The sequence below is a fragment of the Peromyscus eremicus genome, chromosome 14, assembly GCF_949786415.1.
Source record: "Peromyscus eremicus chromosome 14, PerEre_H2_v1, whole genome shotgun sequence".
NCBI classification, from domain to species: Eukaryota; Metazoa; Chordata; class Mammalia; order Rodentia; family Cricetidae; genus Peromyscus; species Peromyscus eremicus.
In genome coordinates, this window is record NC_081430.1 from 39,176,451 (window position 1) to 39,201,612 (window position 25,162).

Consider the following 25,162-nt stretch of genomic DNA (forward strand, 5'->3'; position numbering starts at 1 on the left):
GCAATTTCACTTGCCTTTTGGCTCCTCTGAGCAACTTGTGGAGTATAGGAGCCTTTTGGTATATGTCAAAGAGGCTGTGGTTAGAGTGTCTCAAAAATATTCTAGAAAAAAAGAAACAGAATAAATGCTGGGAGGAAATCTCCACCACTGTAAAAATAGACGAGGACCAGGGTGAATTCTTCAGTAATGAATGCATGGGAAAATGCTTTTTAAATTATGAATGTGAGTGCTTGTGTTTATTGTCCAGTAATCTTGTTTTATTGATTTCTGTTTACTTCCAATCTCCTAGAATGAGACTAGGTTGCTTAGAAATCTTTATTCCTGAAAGATGGTCATTAAAGCTACTGTACTCTATTCAGTTGTTTATTTTTCCTCAAAGTGATTGAATCAATAAATATACAAATGAAACACATTTTCCTCTTCTATATAGAAGACAAGGGGAAAATAGAGAAAAGCCAAATAGAGGAGCTCATATTTAAAAAGGGGGCAGCAGATGACACATAGGTTTCTTTTGAAGAGGCAGAATATAAGTTAAAATATTTCTTGACACAGTTTTTGATGTTAACAATGACACTCCAGAGTTGATATTCACTTTCCAAGGCAATGGTGCCTGGAAAGGCAATCCACCTCCTGCAGCCCACTCAACCAGTTCTCAGAAGGGTGTTTGTCTCAGCACCTATGCTAGCAAAGTTCCTTGTTTTCCTTGACATGGATGACCATTCTTGTTTGGCCATCCATCTATGAATAAAGGCATTTTTCAGAAAATTGTCTGATCATCATTTGTTTTAAAGTGGTTGTTTAGGATGGAGTTACTCAGAAGTAGGAAGCAGTAGGAGTTCCAGGAGTCTTGGCCTAATAGGACCTTTTTTGGGAAACCTTCTTACTAAAGCAAGGAGTGAAAGGAATTAGGGCTGAGGCCTAGGAATTAGAAGTGCCACAGTAGTGAAGAAAGGTGTTGTATTTCCCCCAAAGTAATTCAGAAAATTAAACTAGTGAAGGGTTGAAGCACAAGGGACACAGCTTCAGGAGCATAGGCTATTTGTCATCATTTGAGATTCTAAAAACCATGTCACATTCTTTGGGCCTGTTCAAAAACCGTTTTGCTGAACTGTTCTCCCGGGTATCTCCATACTTTGTAGAAACCATCACAAAAAGAAAACAAGGACCTCCTTGTTCAAAGAGTGGGAGGAAATGTATTGTTAAACCACTAGAATACAGTTTGCTCACAATCTTTATCCCATGGTGTCATCATGGTGCTTCTATTTGCTATTTAATCACATTTAGGGTGAGAGGTAATGCTAGAGGTGAATGGTGGCCTTGCTCATGATAGGAAAATACTCTATCACTGAGCTACCCCTCCTCCAAGATCTGCTCAGTGACATTTTAAGGAAACAAAAAATAAAAAATATAAAGCCATCAGTACAGATGTTACTGATGCAATACGAGTTTTAAAAGCCAGTTTAAGAGCATCCAACTCAAATGTAAAATCACTGGAGGAGCCCAGTACTCTTATTTCATAGCTTACAGACATATATTCACTTACTAACTGGAAGGGTGGAAGCACTGTCCCCTACTAGTTCATCAGTTTTTATTCCACTTTTTAATTAAAGACGTCTTAGAAATGTCTCACATCAGCTTATGGAAAAGTAAAGTAAGATTGAAAATGCAAAGGTCTCTGGGTTGTCTTAACTTTCCCTTTTTCTTCTTAGCCATTAGTTTTCATGTGTTCATTGGTGCACAGGAGTAAGAAGGGAATTGGTAAGGTTGCTTGGAAGAGCACACATGTTGTTTGTTGAATGAGGGATATGCAAAAGTCCAAAGGGACTGAAACAAGATCTTATCCCCAGCCAATCTTGTCAAGAAGACAGTACCAACCTCCCAAGGAGAGACATTGGGAGATTTCATATTGCTGTTGAGGTGGGTTGAATGATAATGGCTCTTGTTGACTTATATATTTGAATGCTTGGTCCCAGTTTGGGAAGGATTAGGAGGAGTGGCCTTGGTGGAAGAGGTGTGTCACTGAGGGGGGTGCCTCTGGAGCTTTCAAAAGTCCATGCCATTCCCAGTTAGCACTCGTACCTCTCCGCTTCATGGTTGTTATCTCAAAATGTAAGCTCTCAGCTACTGCTTCAGAGACACATCTGCCTGTCTGATGCTATGCTCCCCCCCACAATGGTCAGGGACTCTACTACCTTCTGGAACTGTGACTGTCCCACCTCTCTCCCCCCAAATTAAATGCTTTCTTTGATAAGTTGCCTTGGTCATGGTGTCTCTCCTCACAGCAACGGAAAAGTAACCAAGAAAATTATCTTGCTTGCCATGTCCACAAAATTCCATGTTCATAAAATATTTGAAAGATTGCGTGTAGAGAAGATGGCAAGGGACATGGATGGATATACATGTTGCATGTGTTTCCTTTGCCTGCATGTGTGTTCCATTTTCCCACTGAATTCTAATTACAAAACCTAAATGGTCAAGTATGTCAAGGCAGAAAGAATGTCAAAGTGCAGGAACAATATGAACCCAGAGCCCTTATTTCTGTCACTACATCTACTGTATTACCAACACCTACTTTGACAAGATGAATGTTGTTGTTTATAAACTATAATGGGGAAAATTGTTAGCCTCACTTTTCACAGAAAAGAGCAATAAATAGTTTCCCATTCTACATGGAAATTAGGCTCTGTTTGCTTGGTGTGTGGTGTAGGTATATATGCACTTGTATACATGCCCATGCATATATGACCATGTATGTGCATATGTGTACACAAGTATACAACATGTATACAGAAACATGTGAAAGCCAGAGGTTGGTATTGTTTATCTTTCGGTTGCTTTTTACCTTATTTTTTAAGGCATGCTTTCTTGTTGAATCTAAAACTTACCTGTTTGGCTAGACTGCCTTATTTATAAGCCTCAGTCACCTTTCTCTGAGACTTCACAGTGCTAGGGTTATAGGTGGTCCCCACCACACCTGGCTCTCTTATGTGGGTGTTGCAGAACAAACTCAGGCACTCAAATTTGTATAGTAAGCACTTCACTATTGGTGTCATCTCCCAGGCATGTTTGTGTTGGCTTTGTGAATTTTCTTGAATTGGTATTTATGAAGAGCTTGTAAATTTTATACCGTAGACTGGGAATGAGGCCGTGATATCTGGAGAGTAAGTGAGCCTATCTGGGTTCAGGAATTTCTCACCTAACATCACTTGAAAACATTTCCAAACTTGGGTTTCACTCTGTAAATAGCCTTAATGGACTTGACTCTCTAACCTTTCTTTGTAGGAGCTTTGTCCTCTCTTCTAGACACAGTAACGCTATAGTAACTCTAGGCATTCATCTCAGGGTGAAGATAACCTTCTTAGCAGTTCTTCTTGCTCTAGCTTCATGCTATGTGTTTTAGTTGACTCCCATATTTCCCCCATAGTTCTGACTCAAAGTCACTGGTTGCAGAACTCCTGGTCTCAGTAGCTTATCAAGTCCAGTTTCAAGCATACAAACCTTACTTTAACTACTGATATTGCTCTTCTTCATTTGGCTTTGGTTTTTGCTTGTTTGTTTATTTACATTATCTAATATTTTTACTTTCCTTGAAATGACCAAGTAGAGACATTCTCTCCAATGATAAAGAAAGGTTCATCTTCAATTTTCATCCTTTGCATTACAATCAATTATTCAATTCATTGCATTTGCTTATTATAGATAATATTTCTGTTTCACACATTAATTTCTAGGCTGTGCTAGTATGCATTTCCATTGTGCATTTGTGGGGCAACTTCTTGAGCCCACACTTCTTTTAGTTTCTTCTTGCTGGGCCTGAACTGGAGTCATGCTCATTTTTCTAAGGTGGCTGTTCCCTTTTATTTTCTGAATAATCTGATCTGATAGATGTTGATGAGCCTGGCATGGTGCTTCCAGTAAGAATAGTCTGCCACACACAAATTAAAAATTTAGCTATTTTAATTCCTAATAATTTGACTGTTTTCTCTACCCCCTTTTCTCCTGACCATTTCACATATCTAAGTTCATCATGAGACCAAAATCTAAGGTCACTAGTACATACTATTGTCCTCTGGGACCTCCTTACACATATTCAGTTACTGAGGAGGATCCATCTTGTCCCTCCAGCTGGGACTGGCCTCATCCAAGTCATCACACTGTGTATCTCCACTGTGTTAGTCTTATGAAGACCTCTAATCTGTGCTTTCTTCATGTAAGAAAAAAGCTGGTTCTCTTTGGTTTGTAATGTCAGGGTCTAAGACAGAGGGCCAAGAGAAAGAGCACACCACAAGGAAGTGTAATTCTAATTTCCTTAGAGTTTCATATATCCCTCCTTCTCTGCTGAACTATGGAGTCAGAACTTCATGGACCCATGTGTGCTATCATCATTTTTGTTCAGAAAACCTTAGTGATATCCATGATGAGAACATATGTGCTTGGTTTTAAAACACTCACTAACTGGTACCTACATCTTAACTTCCAATCACAATAATGTCTGTCCTTTGTAATTCTCCACTGCAAACAGAGGCTTGACTTTAGAAATATTGGCATAAATGGGCATTGGTGGCGCACGCCTTTAATCCCAGCACTCGGGAGGCAGAGCCAGGCGGATCTCTGTGAGTTCGAGGCCAGCCTGGGCTACCAAGTGAGTTCCAGGAAAAGGCACAAAGCTACACAGAGAAACCCTGTCTCGAAAAAAAAAAAAAATTGGCATAAAGCCTGCCTATAAAGGAAATTCTACCTTTAATAAAAAGGAAAAAATAAAAGCATATCAGGTATTTGGAGAATCAACTAAATTTTGACATCTCTTACCATGGTTAGGCTCTGGATATTCAGTGATGAAAACAGAAGGTTTACAATGGACATACAGCCAACTTTTTCTGAATAGCAGTTCTCAAGGGTGGGGGAAGTAGCCACCAAAGATGGAACTTTTTATGTGCATAGTCACTAGGACCCCATCTAGATTCTTAGTGATGGTGTAGAATGGGTGGGCAATTTTATTTTATTTTATTGTTGTATTTTTTTTCTGTCTCCTAAATAATATGTAATTTCTCCAGGCCAAGAAATAAATTGAAAGGATTTAGAGGGATTTGCTTATCAGTGCAACACCACGTAGCATTACATTCCTTCTGCTTTTGGGAGGGTACATTGAAGTTTGGTTAATCTTCTGTGGTTCAATACTCCTCTTCCCTCTGTCAGGCTGCCTCGGACAACAGATAGATTAATCTCTTTTCTACCCACTCTCTTCTTCTTCTTCCCTTCCCCCTCTCTTGATCTACTCTTCCTTTTTGAACAGATAGAAGAGAAATCTTGGAAGTGAAGGGGAAAAGAAGACAAAACAACAGCCCATGCTTACTCATACCATCTCCCAAGACCTCGATCACAGCAAAAAATACCCCAAATCTTTAGCGCAATGTACAGCTCAGCTCTGCTTGGCTTGTCTGCCGTTAATTAAATCTGCAATCTGCAAAGGGATTTCCTCAAAGGCTAATTCGTTAGCCAAAGTTATTACAAGTCCTGTCATTCTTTATTCCACTTCACTGTGTGCATTATGGAAAAAAGAAAACTGAAGGTGGGAAGAATTTTTAGGGAAGCAGAATGTTCTTGAATTCCTGTATAGTCTGCCTGTTTTTTAGTGACATGTAAATAAATATTTATTACAGTAAGTATTCTATATTAATCATAAAGCTTTAACATAGCTCTCATAGGGCTGCAACCCATCTGCGGACTTTATTTTTCCTAGCTTAAATTCAACAGTTTGTAAAACCCATAAGGACAAAGAATGAACATGGGCAATGCCCAACACAGTAATTGTCAGATCACACCATAAGCAATTAATGAATATTTGTGGTAGAAATGAATGATGAAGTAAGCAAATGCAAACATAAATAAAATCACCTATCCAGACTATGTTGTACTTTTATCTGGGATCTCTGAGTGAAGACATAAGTTTAAATTGAGTGGGGTGTCTTTAAGCCAGGAATAGTCTCCTTAAAGTTTTCTTATTGCACATGTATATAAACCAAGATATGCATCTAGTCATATCTTATGTGGCAATTTATTAGCTTGGGTGGACAGAGAGAAGAGAGGAAGTGATGCATTGAAAAGCCCAATAGCATGGCAGAGAGAGTGAGAATTCACAATACATTATTGCAGTCCTGACACTTGGACATATAGAGAAAAGAAGCAAAGGTCACTTGAGGTAGCCTCTTCATCAGACTGCAACCTTATCTCTTGAGCACCATCATTTATGCCTGCCTCATGCTACACTCCCATGCCCATATCTGAATATGACAAGCTAAAATTATTTATGTTTTATTTTGTCATAAAAATGTCAGCCCCTTCTATTGAGGATGACTGCACAGAGCATGCTCAATCAGAATATAATGAGAGAATAGGCAGGGCATTCATCCTTCTTGCTGTGTTCTGACCTTGTTTTTTTTATTGGACTTGAGTTCACTGAAATGAAGGTAGAAGAGAAGAGGTGATAAAAGTAATAATTTTTAGTTTCCCAAGCTTCATGAGTTTTTAAAAAAATCTATTATTTAATATAAAAAATTATCTAGGGATATGTGTATGTTGACATTGATCAAAGACAAGAGTACATGATGGCAAAATTTTAGTGAATACAATGTTACTCTCTAAACAGAGAGTATTCAAATTTTATAATCTCACTTGAGGTCATAAGTTTGGCTAGAGTCACTAGGCTGTTGCTAACTGAAAGTAACTCCAATGTTCTTTATTTAAATACAAAATGAATGCTCCTAAGGGAGGTACATAGACCTCCTCCCCTTCCAGCCATGAGATACTTCAAGCTCCAGTTCTTACTCTCAGAATAGAAGTATAGAGGAAAAATGCCTAAGTCACAAGCATTTGAAAGAATTTAATTCTGTTTAGCATGGAGCAGCTGCTGAGATATATGGCTGTTTTCTGTGGGACTTTGGGATATTTATGGGCCTTTCTCTTTTCCCTTTTTACTGGAAGAATGGAGATCATCATTCTTGAGTGTGTTATTTATAATTTCATAAAGCTGTTCTGTGGCAGGACTTATTTTATACTACGCTTAATCTCAGTCAAATAATCATGCTGCCAAGGAGTGGGGAGGAGAAAACTGGCTGTCCCCTAAATGATTAGCCTAGTGCTAGTGGAAGATAAAGGGCTAAAGGTTAGAATTTCAAGTCACAAAAGACAGTTGGGCAGTCAGGAGAGAGGACACAGTGACAGTGTCATGGATCATCTTGATTATAACATTAGACACTTCTGGGTCTAACAAATAGTGGGTGATAATAGAGAATGGTGTAAATATGTCCCCATGCTGAGATGGAGTAGAGTCTTGCTGAATAAATAATTAGGCATAGGTGATTATAGAAACAATAACTCACAAAAGTAAAATGAGAAGTCAGGTTTGCGAAACTGAGGGAATTGGAAGGTAAACACATCTATAAATTTACCTGGGCAGAGTTTTGAGCTTTTTTCAATCCCAATTTTATTCTAGGGTAACTTTAATAAGCACTGGTAGAAAAAAATATGTAAGTGCAATAAAAAAAATTCAGGAAAGGAATAAAGGTTCCTGCCACAGATATATTTTATTGAAAGTTATTATAATACATATCTTTAGTTTTATGAAATCTAGTGCAGAAGTGAATAATTCCAACATGTGGATTAAACATAACATACATTTTAAAATAGAGTAATATGAATTATTACTTTTGATATAGAACATGGTTAATATATAAGGGCAAAGGAATAGTTTACTCCTTTAGAGAAAAGGAAGTGGGGTGTTTAATATACACCACCAGAGCTGTGGCTGTTGTTCCCAGGGACCATGCTGCAAAATCATGTATGTCGACTTCCACAGGATTGTGATGAGTGATACTGATGAGGTGTAGTGAGGGGAAGGAGAGGAGTCTGATAGGATGGGGTATTAAAGCCATGCTTGTTAGCGGAGGTTTCTGCGGTATAGATGGTCATTCAAGTTGCTGTCATTTTGTCATTCTGAACCATCTTTTCTTCCCCTACTACCTACAGATGTGCAAATAAATGGAGCCATTTCATACTACTGAACATACCCTTAACAAAGACTGTTTATTTTACCTGAAGTGCCCTTCTTCTTCTCCACCCTCCAATCCGGGATTTGTGCTGCTCTGTTCCAATCTGTCCCTAAGGGCTTGTTTCCTCCTTCCCTTCTGTCTGAAAGATAGAGCTATTCTCCAGCTACTTGCTCCCTCGGCGACTCATGCTAACCCTTATCACAACATTCAGTTTACCATGTTGAGTTTGCCTGTTTACTTGATTGTCTCATCAGAAACTAAATTCCCAGAGCAGACAAGCCACTTCATTTCTCACTTAATCATTTATCACTGTTACTGTTCATTCATAGATGTGTGGTACGTATCAAAAGTAACAAATGAATGAACTCATCAATGAGTGAATGAATGAGTAAAGAAAATCTTGATATGATCATATACAATGTATACAGAAATGACTAGCCTGCCACTATCAAAACTACTTAGGCTGTGCAGTTGTGACTATTTTATTGTTCTTTGAATATCAAAGGGAATTTAACACATACAGGCAGGTTATAAGTACATTATGCTTAGCCATTGGAGAGTACGGCCGATGGTTATTGTATTAGCTATTTCTGTAGCTGTGATAAAATACCACAACCTAATAAATGTAAAGAATAAAGAGCTTATTTTGGGCTTAGAGTTACAGAGGGTATCAGCACAGAAAGGGCAGAAAACCATGGCATGGTAGCAGTCACAGGAGGCTGGATGATCGCATTTTATCTTCACTCAAGAAGCAGAGAGAAAGCAGGAAGTAAGAAGAGGCTAGTTATAAGACCTCAAAGCCCACTGCAGTCATTCTTTCGCCAACACAGGTCCACCTCCTAAAGGTTTAATGCCCTCCCTGAAACAGTGCTACCAACTGAGGACAAAACATTCAAATACATGGACCTACAGGGGAACTCTCTCAAACAACCAGAGTCACTGTGAGGGAAAAAAATGTGAATAGCATGGAAGAAACCTTGGTGGATTTTCCCAGATAATTGTGCAAAAAGAAGCATCTCCTACTGCAGTCTTATTGTCTGAGGGATGTAGATGGTGGGTGGACACATAACAGATGTCACACAATTGTCAAGTCCCTTGATTATTATGATTCCTAGAAGAGTTTTAACATGTGTTAACCACTTCATATGAATCATGAATGGAATAAACACTGAATGCTTAACTGTCATGGGTCTTGAGAGTTGAGATTCCCATTTCTTCATGTGATTTTTAACTGTTCCCAGTTGTCAAAAGGTCTTGTGGAAGATAATTGTGGTTATAGAAAAATACAACACACACACACACACACACACACACACACACACACACAGTGGCGGGGGGGGTGGTGGGAGGGGGGTAAGCAGCATTTTATTTAAAGTCTATAGTTCTGCTCTCTCTGTATATCAATCCTGAGTCTATATCTAGTCATATCAGTAAGGCATACCTCACTGGTTTCAGCTAATTGTTTTTTTTTCTGTCCATACATTTTACATGTCCCTCATCACCCCGCTTCCCTAAGTGGTGGGAAGTAGAGGTGCATTAGGCTCCCTTAGAGGAATATGCATTAAGGGAGTATATTTTTTCTGGCACAAGGATTGGTTGGCCCAGAGACAGCTGCTGGCACAGTATAGTGTAGTAGCACATAATTAGAGAGGGGATCTTTCCAAATTGCTTATCTTCTAACTTTCAGATGGAACAGGGGTAGAGTATGTTCCTCTCAGATTTAGAAGAATGATCTGTAGCATGGGGAAGTGAGATGAATCACCTGATGTGGTTTTTTCCCATTGTTGTTCTCCCTGCCCCCTGCCCGTTTCTGGTCATCCTTCACTTGATATGTGTAATTAGAAAAAGAGCGAAGCCTTTAGAAATACTAACCATCTGAACATCTGAATTGTCATGTGGACTTGTCTGCTAGGGTTGAGGTAACAAAGTACCACAGACTGTGGGGCTCAAACCATAGAAATGTCGTCCCGCAGATTTCTGAAGGCTGGCAGTCTGAAGCCACAGTGTCAGCAAAAAGCTTCTCTTGTGGCTTCTCTCCCTGACTTGTAGATGCCCACCTCTATTCTGCATTTCTACATAGACTCCTCCCTCTCTATGTCTATGCCCCAATTTCCTCTTTTTAGAGAGAGAGCAATGCTACTGTATTCAGTGTCATCCTCATGATTTCATTTGGACTAAAGTATCCTATTAAGGCCCAATGTCCAAATGAAGTCTTGTCCTGAGGTATGGGGGATCACAATTCATCCTATCCTGTCTATAAGATAGGGTATAGAAAGGGCTGTGTTGTGCTACAAGCATAGTGGTAACGTGTGTCCCTCATCAAGTCAGCTAACCTCTGTGACTTCTAGTTTTTTAAACATAACATCTCTATTTCAATGGATGGTTTGGGCTGTTGTGTCTAATAAGAATGCATACATATCAATCATAGCAACTGGCTTGTTCAAAAGACACAGAAGGCATTTCTTTATTACCTTTTCTTCTTGAACATGGATCCAGACTTCAATGGGTTGGGAATAATAAAATCAGCAACTCAGTTAATGTTACTGACATTAAGAAAAGAAATGAGTATTTATTGGAAACCTACAATCCACTGGGTACTTCTATATATAATGACCAAAATGTGTTTGGAGTTTAGTGTGTAAGCCATTTAGTCCCTCATCATTCTTTCACTGGTATTTGTTACACTTGTAATTTATGTTATGCACATTACTTATTCCCACCTACTATGTGCCAAGGGTCCACTTTAGTGCCAATGCCCACAGTCCTGTGTTTTTCCCCTAACAAATTACATAGCATTGAGAAGTTTCTGTAGGGTTAAAAAAATGGATTTACATTGAAATAGTGTTCTGGTGTTGTGGTGGGAATTTGTTCTGCTCTCTTCAGCAAGAGCCTTACCATGTCCAGCAGCTCTTGTGCAATATCGCTCTGCTGGTCCACATTACTAATTCAGCTAATTGCAGCAATTATGAGAAGGAATCGCTGAAAGCAAGAGAAGCTATTATGCTGTACTGAATGAATAGCATTCCACAGTGTTCATTAATTATACTGCCTATAGATTCACAGCCCCCCAACGGTGCACATAAGACCATGTGCCATATGCACTCAATCCCTCTCAAAGCACTGAAAGTGTAGTGTTGGCTGGGTCCTTCCAATGGCCATTCTTTGCAATTCCTTTCCTTTGTATTCCTCATCCAGAAACCAAAGTGGATAGCACTGTGTGATTTTCTGAGGTGGGATAACCTTGAATCTCTGCAGCTATTTTGGTGGCTGCAGTTTTACAGGAGACCCATACAGACAATCCTGACCTGAGAAAAGTCAGTAGCAATGAGAGGGGGCAATAAAAAAGATTGAATGTATTTATATATCGGTTTCCTTATCTGCCTCTGCTTTCTCTCTTCCCTCTACCCCTCCCTGTTCTGTTAACACCAATAGCCAACATCAGATGACCTTGTTTCATCTGCTGAATGTTCAAGTGATGATGAAGACTTTGTTGAATGTGAACCAAGTACAGGTAGGTCAGGTCAGTCTTGTTTTGCTTGCTTCTTTTATCATTTGCAAAAACCCCAATACATACATATATGTGATTCTACATGTGCTTTATATATATTATAGTGTGTTAATGTATGTGTATTTCCTATATCTATATATGTATATGCATACATATATAAATATTATTTTACCAATGAAAGCATCAAATCCCATGGAAAGAGCAATGAAAGCTTAGGAAAATTTAAGTCTCTGATCTTTAAAGAAAAATGCATAATATGTGCACTAACATAGTTGCATGCCCAGAATATACACTGGAATTGCTACTGCAAATGTTCAGTTGCCAATGGTAACTATGAGATTGACAGGGGCAAAAAGCATGAAAAGCCTCCATTTGAATGAGAATTTTTGTTTTTAAGTCATAAACCTAGCATGGAGGCAGAAAGATTGGTGGGTATCATATGAGTCACAAAGACTTGTTCTGATCATAAGTGGCTTAAATAAATAAGTAACTTAAATTATTTTCCATGGGATTTCAACAGCAGTTAACACGGCATTATATTTATACTAATTTTGTTCATTAGATGTCTAGAGAACTCATGAAGTGATATAACATAAGAAATGCAAAATTAGTACCAAACTATGCCATGTCAACAGCTGTGATGCTTCAAAATGTATCGACTGCTGAAGTTAAGCTGACTTTGGCATTGGAAGTCTCAGTGTGTTCCCCATTTGGACACAGATACATTTTGATATTTCCTGGTATTCCTGTATAGTGAGCTATAGATGATATAATGTCCAGCAGGTAACTGCCATCCCTGATTCTCTCCTCTCAACTTTCCCAAGTTGTCTGTTTTTAGATTAACTGTAAGTTAAACATTTATATGTATATAATAGAGAACAGATATCATCGAATTTCTGTGTATGTTTAATAACAGAAAAAGCCTCGTCTTCTTTCTACAAAGGCTGAAAGAAATAGATAAAATTTCCACTTGATCCTTGGGTCGCTTTATTTTTTTAACCTTTTAAAAAAGACATGCCATTGTATGGTTTCTCTTTGTAATTGTAGAGAAATTTGCATTTCACGAGAAAAATAATGTATCAAAGACTTAAAACTTCAATTTCTTACCCCAAAATGATTAGGAACAGTTCCGATTTTGGTAAATGCTGACTGCTTGGTTTCTTGCAAGTGGCTCTGGATTCAGGAAGTTCCGAGGCCTTCTGGCCTTAGTATCTTAAAGGAATACACTCATAATTTTACCTTCCTATTCTGTAGTATGATCTGTCACTTAGGGAGTTTAGCTCTATGGAAGGAAAGTTAACGTGACCTTGTTTATCAGCTTTTATTCAAGTGATTTGGAAATAAACCTGGGCACGAAGGTTTTATTAAAAAATTAATCTACTTGTTTCATTTACTTACTATACAGTCCTGACCATTTAGGCATGACAGGATGCATCACTATCCTCTAGCCCTTTTTGTTCTGATGCTTTTCAAAAGAGAGTCATTGTAAAATAGAGCAACAAGCCTTGCTACATAAACCAATTCTCCAGTCTAACGCAACTTCACAAATTTGTTTGAGGGCACCTGTATATTTTGGGTGTATGTTAGATGCTAAGGACTTAGTAAATACATGGTACACACCCAATTAGTAGTATTTTCTGATGACTAGTTTAAGATACCTAGATTTTAATTAGGATTGTCTGGTTATTTTCTCTCTGGTTTTATCTATTTCTTAGTAGTGATAACTGCATACGGAGCAATATTTATCAAATCTCTCCATTATAACTCATTAAAAATAAAATAAGAGCAAAGCCATTTTGAATTATTTTGCCATCTTTCCCCTAATTATGCCCTCTCAAAAATTATCTCCGTAGGGTAAAAGACTTTTCACATCTCAAAGCTACAAGGTCCATAGAAGCCCAGACTGATAATAGTTATTTGCTTTTGATGTTCAGTTTGAATAGCCCAACTTGAATGGCCCCAAACTAAGTTCACTTGCTTCTAATGATAACATATATGTTCTTATTTTATTTAAATCCAGAGGATGGAAATCCATTGACAACATTTTTGAATAATATGGAGAAGGGAGGTTTTACAAAATTTTTAAATTATTATGATCTTCAAGAGAACACGGCAAACAATATATTAATAAAGTTGAGGACAGAGTTCTGCCTCTGTAAGAGCTAAGTGAACGGCTTAGTAGAAACTGTTATTGAACCTCTCACCCTGAGTAATAAAACTCACCATGTTTGAAAAATAAATATTTCTTCTAATTTTATTTCTAATTGCTGGTGAGTGGCTTGGATATGCAAAGAAAAGTGTCAGAGTCATATTTTTACGTAAGACAAAAATAGTTTTTCCTAGTGACCCAGTGGAAAAAGAGGTTCACCCTGGAGTTGTAATTGATACTAATGGAGTTATGTGTTTAGAGATATCAGTCCTTCTTGTATATCACCTGAGAATGAGCTCCATACACCTCTCAATTTCCAAAGACAGTGGAAATTAAAACCACAAAGACTACCAGTTTCTAGGACTGTATTTGAACTGCCAAGGGAGAACTCATCCACTGCTTATGCAGCAATGTGTAATGGTGACATTCACATCACATCACCTGAAATTCTACAAGGATACTGAAATAAAAACTGACTTTCAACACACTAGTTTACTGCCTCAGTTTCTAAAATTTCATAATTTTCAGGCCTGATGCTTGATAGAACTACACTACCCAGTGCTTGCTCTCTAATCCTTCTCAATCCCTTTTCTTCTCATCCTTTTTAACAGGGTTATTACCTTCTACTTCCTTGATTGTGGAGGACCCTATTTGTAAAGATTATTCTCCAATTCCTTTAGAGCCATTCGAGACTCTCACATTTCATACATTTGCGCAGTTTAACACATAACTGGCCAATGGGATTTCATGTAAGCATCAAGTTTTAAATAAAGTGATTTTTCCAACTTGGAAGGGACTTTCATGTTCCCAGATTGAAATGAGATGTAAAGAATTATTTTTCACACTCTAAACCCACCTTGGCATTTGGCCACTATAACTTAGTATAGTTCAGTCATACAATGTTTAAAACAACTTAAACTTTTCTTTTGGAGCTTGATTGACAATATTCTAAAAAATTGCAAATTCAATGGAAATGTAGTATTTAAAAAATAGATAAATGAGTACAATATATCCTAATCCATGAGAAATGATGATATAAATTGAGAACCCCATTAAAATCTGTTGAATGAATTAGGTTCACTTTCACTATATTTAATAATCTCAAATTAAAGCTGAAGAATACTTTCACTAGTTATAACTTGGTCTCCCCCTAAACAGTTAAAAATTAAAATGTGTTGGCTCTGTTTTTATTTCATGTCTTTGAGAAAATGAATATTAGCGTGGCAATTCTGCATTTCAAAATATTTGTTTCTATTTCCCCTGTCTGTCCCCTTCCCCCAATGCCCTGCCTTGAGAATTAAGTCCTTTTTTGAGCCATGGTATGATTACATTTTTCTGAATTTTTTTTAAACACTCAGAACTGAGTATTTGAAAACTAAAATCATATTAGAGTAATGTAAATTCCTTTAATCTCAGCTTTAGGGAGGCAGAATCAGGTGGACCTCAGTGAGTTCGATGCCAGCCTGGTCTACAAAACAAGTTCCAGGACAGCCAGGGCTACACAGAGAGACCTTAATCCAAAAACACAAAAACGTTCCAGAAAACTTTTTGAGTAACTGTTGTCTTTCTAAATGTGAGAGTCGGAATTTTAACTCCTAAATTGTAAATGTATTGTCTGCAAAGGTCAGTATTTATTTAATATTTCTAACTTTTCTTTGCACACAAACCCTGTCCTCCAGGACTACAGTTGTGTTGAGGAGAAATGCACAGGGTTCAAATCATCCCTAGGAGATGGGAGTCCTTCACAGATCATGCAAGTCAAAAAGCAATTAATACCTTTAATAAATTCATATTTGTAATAAAAATGTGGACATGGGTTCTGAAACCCATAATTTCATAAAACTAGCTTTCCATTTTTCCCTTTCCCTTTTCACTATTGCTGCTCTTAATAACAGACATGACATCAAAATAGAGATCTCCTTGGGTTGGCTTTTTGTCCATTAGATGTAACCAATGACCTGGATTTTATACATTAGTAAGATTAACTTTCAAAAGTATTGGTGATCAGATTGATAAGAAGAAGTTAAATAAACAGAAATCCCTGTGGCCCTAGAGAAGAGCATGGTGTACCTTAATGATCATACTGGTTCCTCAGCCATTATCAAAAGGTTTGTTTTCCTGATTGTCGATTAACTCATTTCCTCCCCTTTGCTTTTGTTAAACATCACTTGATCAAGTTCTCATCTTTATTATTGCTCCTCAGATTTAATGTCCCTGGGTTTGTAGTTTGTGGCCTAGTTTCCTCATCTCTTTCTTTCAGTCCCTGTAAGACTCAAATCAGATTAAATGAACCCCAATAGCCTACTGTAGTTATACTTTCTGGATGGATTAAGTTAAGGGACTTAATCTTACCTGGTTTGAGATATCTCTATAAAGTGTTGACAATAAGAAAACCTGATACTGAGTTGTTCCAAGCCCTACAAATCATTAGAGGTTTTATTTGCTGGAGCACAGTAGAAAATATAGCTGGAAGGTTAAGACCATGAATCCTAACAAAGTAGGAAGAACAAGAGAGTCCAGACCTGACAAAGGATAAAAGTGCAAATACGCTTGTCTAAGCTTTAAATGTGATAGCTATAATCTTTTCTTAATAAAAATATATTATTTTTTGCAAGTTTGAAGAATACAAATTAAAGTAATAAAGATATAGGAATTGATTAAAGAATTTTAAGTAAGCAATAGTTTTTAGATAAAACACATAGAAGATATCATCTGTGCATTGACTGCTGTTGTGGATCCCATCTCAGAAGTACATTTAATAACACAAATTATAAATAAAAAAATATGTGTGTGTGTTTAACCCAAGCATTTGGGAAGTGTTGAAGAAGCCAAGGGGAACATAAGATCAGAGAGTGTAAGCCCTTCTGTTTAGAGGTTGACACATCATTTTTTGTGTAACATTTTCATGAGCCTCTCTACGTAGACACTAGAATAGGTGCTGCGAAAACAAGGCTGACACCAGGTACCACCCTGGAGTTCACAGTCTATTAGGAAAAGCAAATGTGGAAACAGGAGACTAAGAGAAAACAAAGAACAGAGGACAAAAAGCCACATGGTCAATGCTGAGGCTATTAATCACATTTTGGGGCGTGTTCTCCGACGCAATGAACTGTACACACCCTTCCAGCTCTGGTTGAATTCACTCCAAGGAACACTCACACTTAGCGACGTGGAGCTTAGCATGAATCATGACTGTACAACTCAATGCTAAACTTTAATATGAAGTATATTTATGCAAGATGATCTAGAACCAGTGCATATCTGAAGGTCAGGATATAGGTGTCCACGTTAAATGGGAGAATTTCATGCCCAAATCGAGAACTTCCTGATTTCAAATGCCATTGCAAGTGGAAGCTAAGGAAAGAGCTTGCTGGAATCATTAAGCAAATCCTCTTTCAGATGTATAAATTAAAAAAAAAAAAGAAGGGTTGGGTTTTAAAGGAAAAGTTTTGTGGGTCTCCTTTCATTCAGTTTTTGTTCAGTATTATTTTCCTCCCATAAACCACAAGTACATGCACACAGTGCATGTATATATATAAATGCAGTGTGTTTATATCAAAGTGCTTGTTATTCCATATAAATGTAGACATACTCTAAATGATGTCAGACTAATGTAAATGGAGATTGACAGCCCCTGCCATCAGTCATGTGGTTACACAGAAATTCACGCCATCACTTTTAACCAGCATCAGCCAATATAGACATGCATGATACTGTTTTAACTTGATAAACCAAGCATGTTAATTTTTATTTAGGTTTGGTTTTCTTTATCCTAATTATAATGGTAATTCCATAATTCAGTTAACCTTGGGAAGGGTGGAAAGAAAAATATTATACAGATATATCTATCCATATATGCACATCTCTGTGTATATATATAAATAGATATGTATCTTGTATATTTCAAAAAAACATTTTCTGTTGTTTCACCTCATCTTGTGCCGCATGAATTTTTGGTGGTTCAATTTATTTTGTTTTAATTCATACTTAGCATTTTGACCATTATGGCTATTTTTTAACTCATTGCTATACTTTTATGAGTAATTATAATCATTGTAATCATTATTTTTTTAAATACTGAGAAACATTTAGATATAAAAATCAAAAAGGCAACAAAATCTTTTCTTGCCATCCTTGTGTTGACTCCCCCTTCAGGACATCCCTTCAGTATTTTTCTCAAAGCAAAGCAAATATCAACAATATCCAAGAAAGTTGTGTACCAAAGAATGAGATACTATGTTTCCTCTCCCTCCTTCTTTTCATATTTTTCCTTTTGATTTCCTTCCTTTCCCCCTTTTTTTAATTTCTCCCTATATCTGCACAGACCACCTGCCTTCACTCCCCCAGTTATTGATGCTGTAATTGATTTAAAAGATGCACAAAGGAGCCAGGGCTGAAAAATAAAAAAGAAAGACATGCAGAAATTATAAACAAAAATATTCCCCTCCCCGCAAATTTCAGATGGCATAAAAAGAATTTTATTGCAGATGCAGGATATGTGTTTTATCTTTTATTTCTGGACAAGCCTAAGATCATTGTGTGGCATGCTGTGACAGTTTTGTAGTACTCAACTAACTGTGGCCTCCATCACCAGTGCATGAGCTGTTATGACGCCATCTTGTGTTTCATCCAAGTGTCATATCCCGGCTAACCCAGCAAGTTCCATGTCTGAGTTGTGGGGATAACCTTTCCTTTGCAGTTGTAATGTCATGGGTTCTCATTTTTGTGTTTATTTTTATTGGGCCCCTGCAGCCTTAAGAGCTGCTCTGCCAGAATCTCTGTATGGTTTTGTTCTGGTATCTTCTTTCCTTGGCATAGCAGTCAAGCATGTGTCTTTTGTCTAGCCATCTTGTCTACAAGTCTACTGTCATGGTGTCGTTCTGTGATTCTGTTCTCTGTTTGTAACATGTGGTTTGAAGTCCTCTATCTTTATTTCTCACTCCCCTGTTGTCTCTACTGCTAACTTTGCCCTCAGAGAACTTCACAAAGAAGCAAAATAAAGTTTCATTTGAATTGTATGGCTGGTAATAATGGTTTGCACCTGGAAGTCATAAGTTGCACTTTTTCTTGACTAACAAGAGGAAAACTATGGTGGGAAACTCCTACAAATGTTCAAACAACAATAAGAAACCCTTGTTGATTTCTTTGACATGATTAAATTGGCTTATTCTTTAAGGGACTTGAAGGAAGTGCTAATTTCCCAAGAGTTTTTTTCATAGGTCATCAACCTTCTAGTTAGAACCTTTTCTTCAGAGACAGAACAAGAGAAGATTGTTTGGAGAATGGTAGGAAAGAGCATCCTCATTTCTGCTGCACAAAGCAGAGTCTGCCTCTAACTTGGTGAGGCATTTATGGAAATCTACATGTACTCTATCCTAAAACATGTTTTGCTTACATACTTTATCATAAATTAAAAATATGTTCAGCAAGAGATCTACGGATGAGGGAACCCAAGCTCTTTTGGTTACTGGTTCCACACATGTATATTGTGAGGTAAGATTATCTTTTGATCTTTCTAAGTCAAATGATATATATCTCATTTTATTTTTTTAATTCACGGAAGCATTGGAGAGCCAACAGTTTGACTTGGCCCTGAATCCTTTATTTTATCATTTTAAAGAACATGGCATGTATAATAGCTCAATTTCTGAGGGTAGTCTAAATTTTCTGAGACAGATGTAGAAGAAAATGTCCTGTTCACTGTACAGTAGCTGAACAGTGCTCTATGGTTTTCCAGGCAACTTGATGCATTACTTGGAAAGATTTAGGCATTTGATGTGGACAGTATGAAATGGCATTACGTGAACAACTTCATTTCTTTTCATTTAATGATCAAATGAAGGAATGTAATATTGGTATAAAATGGGTAGTAGCTGTTGGGTTCGTGAAAAATTGTCATACAATGAAAAGAATACTTTGGGTCTAAGAAGAAAAAGTAAATGAAGCCATGTGGTTTATGATGAGTTGTTGCTACTAAGCTAAAAAAACTAATTATTTTCTAAGGTTAATGGAAAAAAGGAAAAGAAGGATTAATAGGCTCTGAGAAACTAAACAGAATTGCAGATGGAAGATGGGAGGGAGACAGATAATGAAGAAGACAGAGGGAGGGAAAGGTAAAACTAGAAAGGAAGGAAACAAATGGGAGAGGGAGAGAGAGGAGTGAACAGTGTTGAGTATAAGCCAAGTACAACTGTTTGCTGTAAATGTTTAAAAATTAGGGGCAGCAAAATGACTCAGTAGATATAGGTGCATTCCACCAAGACTGACTTGACTACCTTAGTTCAGTCTCTGGGACCCACATGGTAGAAGAGGAGAACTAATCCCTCGATATGATACTCATACACCATGGCATTTGCACAGCCACACACATATACACATACAATAGATAACTAATGCATATACACATACCCTTCCACAGAGCCTAATAGAGTGTTTTTTTAGGTTATGTTGTGTAGGATATTTCCACAATGGCTGATTTTAAGCCATTGATTAAACTCAGAATTAGGCAGTGTTGTTCATTATATACATCATTGTTTTTGCCATATAAATAAGACAGAGATCAATAGGTTCCATAAAATTGATAATAGTAAAATAGTTGAGAAGTGCTGAGTTTTAATTTTTATTGTCTTTATTTTAATGTCATATTTGTAAGTTTGTATATTTTAATTTGGGGGCATGGTCATGTTTTAACAACAATCTTTCAAGATCCTTAAAAATGGAGTATTCAGCTCTCATAAGCTGACTATAGAAGAGCACTGGCCTATTGTCTGAATGTGAGGCTGAGTATTCTACTTAAACCTCATTTTAAGTTATTATGATAATAGGAATAATTGTGGTCACATTATACTAGAGAAAATCAGGATTGGTGTTTTCCTTTGCCAAGGTCACATACCTGAACTTAAGTGCCAGGGCTAAGATTCTAACCCAAATTTCTTAAGAATTACTGTGTAATGATTTGTATAACTTAATGTGAGTACAGCTTTCTTGTTGCCCCAAGGAAGTCCTTACTTTAGTGGTATATATACAAAAGAAAGTAAAATATATACTGTGATGTTGATAATGGCAAAATGAAGGCGGAGAAACAAAGCTACTTCTTGTATCTTGAAGAGAGACACCACGAAAATTATGAGCACATCTTCATGTGGACATCTGCTTTGACTAATTTTAAGTCTTCAAAGGTGAGTTGTGAGGATCAGGCAGACAATAAAATGCTTGTCTTCTAAGAACGAGGACATGAGTTCAGTCCCCAGAGCTCATGCAAAAAAAGAAGTCTGGGCAAGGTGGTAATGCTAGGGAGGTAAGACAGGCTGATCCCAGGGAATTACTGGCTAGTCAGCCTAGACTAATCAGCAAGCCCTAGACCTATCAGAGACCCTGCATCAAAAAATAAAAGTAAACATTAAATAATGTCTATTGTAGGCAGAATGACACCAAAGGTCGTTATCTGGCCTCCACATGTGCATACATGTACACATGCATGTTCACATTTGAATATATACATACAGACACACACAAACGCAAACAAAAGTGGGTTGCCCAATACTCCCCTTGGGGTGCTAACTACAGACAGGCTATTTATCAGACTTTCAAATTCTGTTTCTTCTACTTTGGTTGTCTGTAGGAGATATTATTCTTAGCACATAATCATAATCTACGACATGATTCCATAACTCAGTTAAGTTTTTGGAACTCTTAAAGTGTAATGAATTTTATTTAGTTACGACCGTCAGTGCATGTTAATTAACCAGTTGAGCCATGAAATATGTCAATGCCCTTTGCTTCCACGTTTTCTCATAGAGTAAACCAGTATATTAACATTTAAAACAGTACGAGGCTCATTGTGTTGCAGAAAATGTCTGTAGCTTGTAGAAAGATCATTTTATGGTTAGATAGTTAGGCATTGCTATGCAAAAGAGTGTGAGAGATTTGGGAATTAAAAAAAGAAAGCACTGGGCCTTATTAGTTCTTCTAATTTGACAAGCTAGATTCTCTGATTGGGTTTCTGAGAGTACAAAATGTTACCTTAATTTGATATGAGATTTAGTTGCCCTGTGGTCAACTTTCAGTGACAGCCAAGAAAGGTCCCTTGAAGGCGTGTCAAGGCTCTCTGCTACAAATGTGCTACTCTTACAATTTTGGTCCTTTACTCAACAAGTTATTCATTTAGTACTTACTGTTGCCATGATACTTTAGTAAAATCTTAAATGATTTATATTTAAAATTCTTAGTCATAGCAGAAATCTCATAAAGATACATGATTATTACCCTCTCCAGTTGGACAAAGTTAGGGCTAAACAAAGTGAATAAATGACCAAGGTCACACAGTAAGTATTAAAAAAATAGAAATTAAACTCATAGCAAACTATCTTTAGAGCCTACACACTGGGCACTGTGCTATGCTGTCTTATATACATTAACCACTGAATGTGAAGTAGCTATCTGCCTCCCAGAAAAAAGTGAAAGTATGTATTAAGTATATTACATGATCAGGAAATACAGGGCCAATGGGTTAATTATGACGTACTATAGGGACTTATGTCATTGTTCAATTATGTTTTGTTTTCCAAATAACAATTTTTAAAGTAAGCCACCCTGGGGGATAGAGATGGTTCAGTAAGTAAAGTGTTTGTGGCGAAGCATGAGGACCTAAGTTCAGGAGCTTCTTGTATGTGTGTGTACATATGTGCACCTGCATGTGCATGCTCCTTAATTCCAGTGTAAGGGAGGAAGAAACAAGTGAATTTTAGTGCTTGCTACCCATCCAGTTGAACCAAATAAGTAAACTCCAGGTGTAGTAAGAAACTCTCATCTCAAAAACTAATGTAGGAAGTATTCGAGGAAGAAACTAAAGTTGAGTTCTAGCCTCCATGTACACACACACATGTAGACACACAGGCACATGCAGATGCACACACATACACACACACATACACAAATCTCCTGGTATCTATGTCGTAAAATTATTCAAGTATTATGATTAATACCTAAATTCAGATCCCTTCCATGTACCTAAGATGCTTATTACCCATACCTTATTGAAAAATGTCTGAACAGATAGCTGCCAGCTCTGACTGATGTGAAGAAACTAGGAAGAGTAGCTCTCGGTGAAAGGTTTAGTAAGCAACTATATATATTTTTTTAATTTCACAAATGGTTATGCCCCTTAGAACACTGATTCAGATGATACAACTAAGAAAAGCAATACTGAGCATGTATCTGAGAGGTTGTAGTCTTTACCTTAGAATCTCTGATTCCTAAGCACTCCTGACATCTCTAACATCAGGCAGTTCATTTCAGCTTTCTTTTTTTTCTATTTCATTGTATTACATGTATAAAGCTATAAAAATGCAAGAATAAAACAAACAAATGAAACTAGTTGAGGCCTATGCATTTTCCATGGAAGCAAAGAATCTTAAAAGGAGTTATGAAGGGCTAAACTTGACAGGAAGAAAGCATCTGTCTAAACCTGGATTTGCTTCAGTTGAAATCTTCTTCCAAGGGAAATGTGGTCTGCACAGCATTTGAGCTTCCTATTACAAGTTACATCAGTTCTGATGTACCCTGAAGTCAGATCCTAAAAGGGGAACTTTGTCTAGCTGAGAATGGTAGAGGACTCTCTGCCCTAGAATTCTGTCTCTCTTCATGTTGAAGTGCAGCCTCCATTTTACCAAACCACGAGAGCTGGGGTGCTGTTGGCCAAATGTTCAGATTTGTCAGACCAGTCACCCTGAGCAGAAGTCCACCAAGTTTTTCCTGTAAAGAGTCAGACAGTGAATAGTTCAGTCTTGGCAGAGGTGGCAGGGGAGTCTCACCTGCCCTCTAAGAACTAATAGGCTCTATTGTTTTAATAACAAAAACGGCCATAGACAATACATGTATAGACTAGTGCAGCTGTGTTTCATAAAGCCTCCTTTATATAAACAAGCACATTGCCAACCTGCATCTAGAGATTTGTGCTGGGTTAAGAGGATCTGTAGATGTTTTTTCATCATAGAGATCTCTTTTCACTGTGGAAGAACTCAGGGTACAAGAATTGAAAGGTGTGATACTCAGTGAGAGACAATTTTCTTGGCCTGTGCCTTGATTTCTGATATAGTTAAATTGTCTTACTTCTTGTTGAACTTGTTTTATAAATTATGGCTTCTCACAAACTATCCAAGTCAATAAAAATGTTCAAGCATTTACAGTCTTTGTAAGTTTTTTAAATTGTATAAGACATTGCACTCTTTATAGCAAATTAAAAAATGCATGTTGAGTTTTCTACTGCACACAAGAGAGTTTGCAAGACAATCTTAGTCATTAGAAAGTCATGTTTAAGGGCAATTCCTACCATTGTTTTATTCATGTCATCATCTCAGATGTGAAACATGGTTCCTGGATTAGGTCCTCCATTAGGTCTTCAAACCTTCCTCTTCCTTTTGCAGAACCATGTTTTTTGAGGCTCCTGCATATGCTGGGGTACCACCGACACTCTTCCAATGCTTTCTAAGTTCTACAGGGACTTCCTTGAACTCAAGTGACACACACTGTGTCACCTTCTGGTAATTCTTCCTTGGGCTTTGGCTGTAGGTTATCAAGCTGACAGATGTCTAAATGACTGAGATGCAATATTTGCAAAGGGCTGAGAACTTCTTCTCCTGCACACTTTGATTTGTGGCTTTGTATGTTTTGTGGAAACAGTGAGAGAGAGAAACAAAAAACATTCTTAGTAATGCAGACAGCGATGACTAGGGAGCACACACATACAGGAGTTCTTGCTGCATTGATATCAAAATCATTTACTTGCATCTTAGCCTTCTGGATGTCCCAGGTAAGGTATTATACGGTGTGGACTGGAAGCGATACCCTTTGTCGAGGCAAATAATGCCTTCTACCACCTGGCAGCAGATTAGGCAAGAACAGATTAGAAAAATGCCAGGCTCAAAGCTGTTCTTTTATAAAATAATTATTAGTGTCTTTACCATCCTTAAAATTAGAGATCTGTGGAAAGGAAATATGAAAAACTCATTTGTGAATACTTTAAACCATACTTCCTGTTTCTAATACATTTGAGCCCCCAGAGAGATGTAAGACTGACTTTTGAAAGTGAGTAAGCTCAGAGATGGCATTAGGAGCCTTCTCTATTAACACCACCATCTCTGTGGTTTTATGCCTAAAGGTGTAAGGTTCCCAATAGGGGAGAGAGAGAGAGAAAGAGAGAGAGAGAGAGAGAGAGAGAGAGAGAGAGAGAGAGAGAGAGAGAGAGAGAGAGAGAGAGGAGAGAGAGATGAAATCAGACAATGAAGGTGGAGGTATGGAAATTGGTTTTTAAAATCACCTAATCTAGAATTCATGTTTTAATAACACTCTGACATTGAGGAAATTAAAAGAAGTAAGCACCCTATGAAGGTTGGCACACCATTGGTGGCCTGAGTCATTTGTCTCCCATTATATACTTTGTAATAATCTTGCATTTTA

At 37.4% G+C, this 25,162-nt stretch overlaps 1 protein-coding gene across 16 annotated transcripts in view; it reads left to right on the plus strand.

Annotated features, from left to right (window-relative positions):
- The window catches only part of Nrxn3 (neurexin 3), a 1,488,381-nt gene that overhangs the window by 1,419,825 nt on the left and 43,394 nt on the right, over positions 1 to 25,162 (plus strand). For 12 of the 16 annotated variants that reach the window (XM_059279968.1, XM_059279961.1, XM_059279965.1 and 9 more), the window contains one exon: positions 11,481 to 11,559. In XM_059279968.1, the coding sequence (XP_059135951.1) occupies positions 11,481 to 11,559 (79 nt within the window). Of the gene's footprint in view, positions 1 to 11,480; positions 11,569 to 25,162 lie in introns of all 16 variants that reach the window. The other 4 variants (XM_059279967.1, XM_059279974.1, XM_059279975.1 and 1 more) reach the window with 1 other exon arrangement.